This window comes from Pocillopora verrucosa, chromosome 3 (assembly GCF_036669915.1).
Source record: "Pocillopora verrucosa isolate sample1 chromosome 3, ASM3666991v2, whole genome shotgun sequence".
In the NCBI taxonomy this organism is placed as follows: domain Eukaryota; kingdom Metazoa; phylum Cnidaria; class Anthozoa; order Scleractinia; family Pocilloporidae; genus Pocillopora; species Pocillopora verrucosa.
In genome coordinates, this window is record NC_089314.1 from 16,078,111 (window position 1) to 16,085,513 (window position 7,403).

The window sequence follows — 7,403 nt, forward strand, 5'->3', positions numbered from 1 at the left end:
CAAGTGGATCTTTAGCTGATAAGGTTGTCTTTCCTTGGGAAGTTTTGAATACTCCCGCTTTGCTGTATCCTTTTGCAATGTGTGGCTTTCTCACGCTGACAGTCATGTGGTTGTAAAGTCCCTCAAGCTAGGTGACATATAAGGGCTTCAGCACAGATAACCTTAAATTGACCTCAATCACTTCGGTTGCAAATGAGGCTGGAAATTCTGATCAAATCAATTGCCAAGATCAACAAACCTGGAGAGAACAAAACCTTCATAAATAGGCTTGAGAAGATGATTACAGAGATCTTTAGGAAGCCAGATGCTAATGGGATATTTGAATAATGTATTCAGGGAGTGTTATAGGGACTAATTCAGTGTCGTCTGTCAGGCATTTGTTCACTTCAGAAATGGCACAGCTCAGATAACTTTTGTAGCCAACTATTGGCCTTTTTTTGTTTTTTACTTCTGTGCACGCATAAAACGGTACGACAACACAAACTTGAACACGCGTACTTGTAATTATGAAATGGACTTTACAATCTTGAACGAACGTTGTACGGTTTCGAAAACTAAAGGAAACAAAGGAAATTTACAACTATAAATACGGAAAAAGGCTAGACAAACAAGAAACGAAACCAAAAAAAAACTTACGTTTGTGTCCTTATAATATAAACGATGACGTTAAACGGGCGTTGAAACGATTCTCCACTTCGATCGAGCACATGTATTTTTTAACTCGCAGCGCCTCTCGGGATCTAGCTAATGAGTGCGTGACATCACGCATAACGGCAGTAACATTCCCGACCCCTTAAGCGATGCTTAACATGGAAAGTTCTTAGCTACAAAATAAAGTAGTAATTATGAAAAATAACTTGTCATGTCCTTTGCTAAAGCTAACGGGTCTAGTCCGTCACACAATCCGCTTAAAGAAATAGGGACTATGAATATTCCATGAAGGTTCAGCCCTTACGAGCTTCCTGTTTCATTGTTCATTATCGAGGCACGATTGTTCTTCCTTAGCTAGCAAGAGGACAACCTTGTCAACTGGTCTGCGTAGTTGGGAGGTTTGGGTCTTCAAATGAACCATGCGCACCAACCCCTTCTTGTCTGATTCCGCGCTTATGACTCGTCCCATCGGCCAAACACTCCTCGGGCAGTTGTCGTCTTTCAACAGGACAACGTCTCCGACAGCTAGATTCCGTTTGGGACTGTTCCACTTCGAACGAGGTTGGAGAGTTGGGAGATATTCTCTCTTCCAACGCGTCCAAAATAAGTTTGCCAAGTACTGCACTCTCCGCCAGCGCCGCCTCATATAGACATCTGCGCGTTGAAAAACTCCTGCTGGGGGAAGTACAACGCTGGTTTTCATCGTCAGGAGATTGCTGGGACTTAGTGGGTTGAGGTCATCGGGATCACTCGAAGCGAATGTTAGCGGTCTCGAGTTAATGATAGCTTCAACTTCACATAGTAGAGTTCTAAAGGATTCGTCATCCAGACGGGAGCCATGCTCATGGAGTAGAACAGTGAGTACTTTGCGGGTAGTGCGAATCTGCCGCTCCCAAATGCCGCCCATGTGGCTGGCACTCGGTGGGTTGAAAATCCAATCTGTACCCTCTAGATGCAGCCTGCTTCTGATTTGCTCGTTGTTCATTTCGTAAACTGCTTGCTGTAACTCTGTCTTGGCGCCTACAAAATTTGTTCCGTTGTCGCTCCGGATCTCTCGGATAGGCCCACGACGAGCAATAAATCGCCTCAGAGCCTGGATAAATGAATCTGTTTCGAGAGAATTGGCGGTCTCAATATGCACTGCTCTACTTGCTAAACATGTGAAAAGGCATCCGTACCGTTTGAGTCCCTTTCGACCTTCTTTGATCATGTACGGACCGAAGTAATCCACGCCAGTATACGTAAATGGCGGGGCTGGAGTCACTCGGTCTTTAGGCAAGTCAGCCATTTTCTGTTCAGCGACAGGGGCACGATTACGGCGACAAGTAACACAATTTGCGATTAGGTGACGAACAGCAGCGTTGGCACCGGTGACCCAGTACTTCTCCCTCAATTTAGCAAGTGTGTGACCGCGGCCTGCGTGTGCTAGGCGTTCGTGTAGGCGTTTGATAATCAAGTTCGTAACGTGACTCTTGCGAGGTAAGATGATGGGGTGTTTCGTTTCTTCTGGAAGATCGTCAGCGCGGCTAAGGCGGCCACCAACACGAAGGAGGCCTTCATGAATGTAGGGATCCAGCCGAGTTAGGGAACTTGCTTTCTTCAGCACCATTTTCTTTTGCTTTGCCCGACCCCGTTCGTCTCCACCGCCTTTGTCACTGACTTGTCTGAGAGCGTCAAACTCTCTACTGAAGGACTGCAACTGTACGAAGCGAAGGATGGCCATCTCGGCCTCTTCAAACTCTTGAACTGAGAGCGGTGCGCAGCAGTCACCCACTACCTTCGTTTCAGCTTGTAGTGACTTCACGCCCGACCTTGCCTGACCATGGTCCGAATCTATCTCGAGAGAACCCTGGCCTCTAATCTCCTTCCGTTTTCGCAATACAGCCTTGATTCTAAGGAATGCGGCCACCGACAATCTCAGGCGATACCAACTCGAGTGTTATTCTATTAGTTTGTTAACTGACGTAGCCGTGGCTTCCATTACCATGGTACCGGCGGAAGCAACTTTTCTGACCTCAGGGTCGTCATCTGGGACCTCACCGACTGGAAAGGGCTGCTGCGGCCAGTCCTTTTCTGATTTCCCTAGGAAGTGTGGACCATTTGACCAGCGTTGCTGCTGCAGAAGTCCAGCGGCGGAAAGTCCTCTTGAGGCATCATCTGCCGGATTGCTACTGGTGTCCACGTATTTCCACTGCATAGGACTAGTGAAGTCCCTGATCAATTGCACACGATTTGCCACGAATATCTGAAACCTCCTCCGCTCGTTTCTTATGTAGCGGAGAACCGTTGTCGAGTCGGTGTGATAGATGATAGACTCAGGCTTAACTTCAAGCTCTTCATACAGCATTTGTCCCACGCGAACAGATACGGTTGCTGCAGTTAATTCTAAGCGTGGGACTGTTACGGCCTTAATAGGTGCAAGACGAGCCTTCCCCATTAAAAAGGAACAATGTATGCGACCCATGTTATCCATTAGACGTAGGTAGGCAACGCATCCATACCCCACCTGGCTTGCATCGGAGAACAGATGGAGCTGTCTGGAGACAACTGGGCCAAAACCCGGCGGTTTGTGACACCGATCAATGTGAAATTGCTCTAGTAACGGAAGCTCTCCACACCATCTTAGCCATTTACTGCGGCAGTCTTCCGGAATGTCGTCATCCCAGTCGAGATCTTCATTGCGGCAGAGATCCTGTAACAGCTTCTTCGCTAGAAGTGTGAAAGGAGCGATGAAGCCCAGGGGATCAAAGATTGATGAGATGGTGGACATGACTCCTCGTCTTGTAAACGGTTTGCTGTTAATGACGATTCGAAATCCAAAACAATCTGATTGTACGCACCACTGTATCCCTAAGGCACGCTCGATAGGGAGGTTGTCACAGTCAAGGGTTATTGATCTGACTTCTTTCGATCGCTCATCCTCTGGTATAGACTCTAAAACTGCACGACTATTGGAAGTGAATTTGGTGAGGCGGAATCCACCTTTCTTACAGGATTGCCGAAGACCTTCAATCAGCTCGACTGCTTTACCTTCCGAGCTTACGGAACGTAGACAATCGTCCACATAAAAGTTATTTCGCAGCGTGTCAGCAACCAAGGTACCGTACTTATCTTCGTTATCCCTTGCGGTTCGCTTAAGGGCAAAGTTAGCGACACTTGGCGACGAGGCCGCTCCAAATAAATGTACAACCATCCGATACTCTTGTAGCTCAGCTTCTAGATTGCCATCTGGCCACCATAAGAAACGGAGGTAATCATACTGTTCAGGAGGAACTGTAACCTGGTGGAACATGGATTCCACATCTCCCATGAAGGCTACGGGGTCTTCACGAAATCTGGTTAGCACGCCTACTAGGGAGTTTGTCATATCTGGACCTTGCATCAGACAGTCATTGAGCGACACGCCCTGAAACTTTGAACTACAGTCAAATACGACGCGTATTTTTTCTGGTTTTTTCGGGTGATACACCCCATGATGGGGTAGATACCACACCTTGCCTGGGTTCGGTATCAGCAACTCATTTGGAACTCTTTGTGCATACCCTTTGGCGATGACATCGTTTACGAAGGAAACGTAATCAGAGCGGTATTTAGAATCTCTCAACATCTTTTTCTTCTGCCAGTTTGCTCTTTTGATTGCTTGCTCCTTATTGTTGGGCATGATAATATCGCTATGTCGCAATGGAAGAGGAACTTGGTAGTGGCCGTCGACAACTTTCGTCTCCCTTTCAACCATAGTTAAAAACTTTCTGTCTTCTTGAGAAGGCCCACGCTCGTCCGGTGCTTTGCTTACGGTGTGATCGTTGAAGTCCATCTGCAACATTCTGAGCAATGACGTTGGAGCAATGATTTCCTTCGGCGTTTCCACTTCTCTCACTGTAATTCGGTTCGCGATTATTTTGTCCTTGTCATGATCAGTTCGGATATGGAGAGGTCCACAGACTGTCCAACCATGGCGGAGACGGAGGGCAAATGGGCCATCGCTTCGACAAGGTACAACTTCTAATGGTTCTAAAGCAGGCGGGCAATTGCTGCCAATGAGTAGTCCAATCTCCAGGCGAGGCTCAAGCTCAGGGATTTTCTTCGCAACCTCGGAAAGGTGTGACCACTGATTTATGAGACTGGGCGTGGGAATTTGGTGATGTTCTGCTGGGATTTCATCTCTTGTGTATGAGCGAGGCAACTCAATGGGATTCTCATCATCTAGGCTCGTAACGATAAGATCGTCCAGAATGATGCTTTCCACTTGACTCTGTCCATGCATGGTGGTGAGTTGTAGCATAACCTTGACACCGTCTATTCCTAACTGTCTCCTGATATTTTCGGTTGCAAAACAGCCGCCACTACCATTATCGTAAAACGCGTACGTGACAACTGAATTGTTACAGCCCTTCTGTTTAACTTTAACTGGGAGTATGGCATGTAGCACTACGGACTCCTTGCAACTTGGTGCGTCCTGTACAGGTTTAGAGACATCAATGCGCCTATTGCTAACCGCTATAGATTGAACTTCCGTCGCTTGGGGTTTGTTACTGACGCTCTCTCTATTCATTGTGAAACCATCAATGTGCAATGCTGTTGGGTGCCGTTTCTTGCACTTCTTGCAGGTGCGTCTCTTTACACAACCTTTGGATACATGATCAGATTCGTAACAGGCAAAGCATAATTTTCTTTCGTAAAGAAATGTCTTCCTTTCATCCATGGTCCTTTTGAGGAATTCCGCACAATCATCCAGGTCATGGTTCTTGCTGCAGAAGGGGCACAACTTTTCCTTGCCACCAGCATTGTTTCGGTTCGCATGGTTTACAGCCTCTATGCCGGGAATGGTGATACCAGTGGCAAAACTGTTGCTTGTTTTAGTTGCTGACGAGGGCTTCTTCTTGCCATCTCTCCCACTGTTATCTCTGCGCCTTTCCTGGGTACTACTTAAAGCCTGCACGCCAAATACAGGGTCGTTCGCTGATTCGGCTGCTGACACCACAAAATCAGCGAGATCCTTAAAGCTCGCTATCCTTCCGTTCTCTTTCAATTTCGCAGCACGATCACGCCATCTTGACTGGAGATGCGAGGGAAGCTTTTTTGCAATGGTCTGCAGGTTCGTAGGATGATTTAACTCATTCATATGAGACACGCTCATCATAGCATTTTTACACTTAATCAAGAAAAGCGATAAACGCTTTAGTCCTGATGCGTCATCTGGCCGAACTGGGGACCATCCGAGAGCTTTGTTCACATAGGCCATTGAAACTTTAAAGGGATCCCCATATTCCTTCTCCAGTAACCTCCTCGCCTCCTTATATCCTTCAGAAGGGTCCATATGCAGACAGCCTCCAATAAGTTCTCGTGGTTCCCTTTCAAGATGTTGTTCCAGGTAGTATAAGCAATCTGCCGCCCTGAATGTTCTGGACTCTATCCTTGCCTTGAATGCCATGATAAAGGTTCCATATTCGATGGGGTCTCCTTTAAACTTGTGCACTTCAGGTTGAGGCAGAGTCATTGCTGCAGCCAGTTGCCGATGGGTTGCAATCATTTGCTCATTTTGCTGTCGCTGCATGGCCATCACTTCTTTGAAAGACCTTTCATGGGGTTCCAATCGATAGGGATCATCAGCTGCAGCGATAATTCCTTGTGGTACATCAGTGGTCCCGTTGTTAGCCGGAGGCGATATCTCGCCGGCTAGACTGTTTGAGTGAAACTCTGGGGCAGCAGGGTTGAGATGAGCGGCAGGTGTTGAAGCCATGAATTTAGGTTCACTTTGCTGGAGACAGGGAACAATACCATCCTTATTTTCTAGGTTACCATCATTTTCCAAATCGGCATAAACCCTTTCTCTGGCCTGGGCTTTCGCTATTTCAGTTTCCAGTTTCAAGGCTTCATCTGCTGCTCGTAGAGCTTGTTTGCGTTCTAGCATTTGTTTTTCAGCTTGTAATTCCGCTAGCTTAAGTTTCTCCTTTGCTCGTGCAGATGGCGTTGAGCTGGCTGAAGACTTCTTCGAACGGGTGCTAACACGGGACGATTTGGATGAAGCCGATTTTACTTCTGAGAGCAGATCAAGTTCTTCTGTTAAGCGACGTTCTGCTACATTCATCCATTCCATAACCTGTTTCCTAAATTCCAAAAATGACTTCTCCTTACTTTCATAGCGATCAAGTTCCCTGTCTTGATCCTGTTCGGAGGTCAACTGGCAATAATAAAGGTCACGTGCTTCTTGATACTCCTTGAATAATGTGTTCAATACAATAACCTCTGATTTCACTAAATGAAGATTGTTCTCATCTTCCATTAAGTTTGTGAGAGCATTCCTTTGCTTTGTCACAGCAGTCGTTTTGGCAGTTTGATCGTTTTTCAGTCGCCTTAATTTCTCTTCTTGACCCTTTTCAGTTAATTTCCTTACACGAGTATCGGGACAGCTTTCGTTCGGAGGAAACCCAGGCCCAGCGCCCTCAGCGACAGGTTCATCGTTCATGGTGGACTAGGCACTAATTAATCCTTCGGTAGTCGCTTCAAATTAGCGATGAGTGGCGAACAGTTCGCCCAACATTGCAAATAAACGTAGGATAAGTTCCAATAAACCAGTATGCGATGAGGGTTAAACTTTTCGAAACGAAATGTGCACGCATAAAACGGTACGACAACACAAACTTGAACACGCGTACTTGTAATTATGAAATGGACTTTACAATCTTGAACGAACGTTGTACGGTTTCGAAAACTAAAGGAAACAAAGGAAATTTACAACTATAAATACGGAA

The 7,403-nt window shown here is 46.5% G+C and overlaps 2 protein-coding genes across 2 annotated transcripts in view; both read right to left on the reverse strand.

Moving 5' to 3' along the window:
* Positions 1-454: 454 nt before the first annotated feature.
* Positions 455-1,995, reverse strand: LOC131784423 (uncharacterized). The gene is made up of 2 exons (XM_066164197.1): positions 637-1,995; positions 455-554 (listed from the first exon to the last, which is right to left on the reverse strand). Exon 1 carries the CDS (start codon positions 1,937-1,939, stop codon positions 968-970), a length of 972 nt encoding a protein of 323 aa, XP_066020294.1. The 5' UTR covers positions 1,940-1,995; the 3' UTR covers positions 455-554; positions 637-967.
* Positions 1,996-2,590: 595 nt separating this feature from the next.
* The window catches only part of LOC131784424 (uncharacterized), a 4,993-nt gene continuing 180 nt past the window's right edge, over positions 2,591-7,403 (reverse strand). Inside the window, exon 2 of the mRNA XM_066163542.1 lies at positions 2,591-7,363. Coding sequence (XP_066019639.1) covers positions 2,591-7,117 — 4,527 coding nt within the window. The 5' untranslated portion in view covers positions 7,118-7,363. The remainder of the gene's footprint in view (positions 7,364-7,403) is intronic.

Bases quoted from the DNA above. Each gene is read 5' to 3' on its own strand.
- LOC131784423 (XM_066164197.1), bottom strand. From the start codon at position 1,939: ATGGCTGACTTGCCTAAAGACCGAGTGACTCCAGCCCCGCCATTTACG.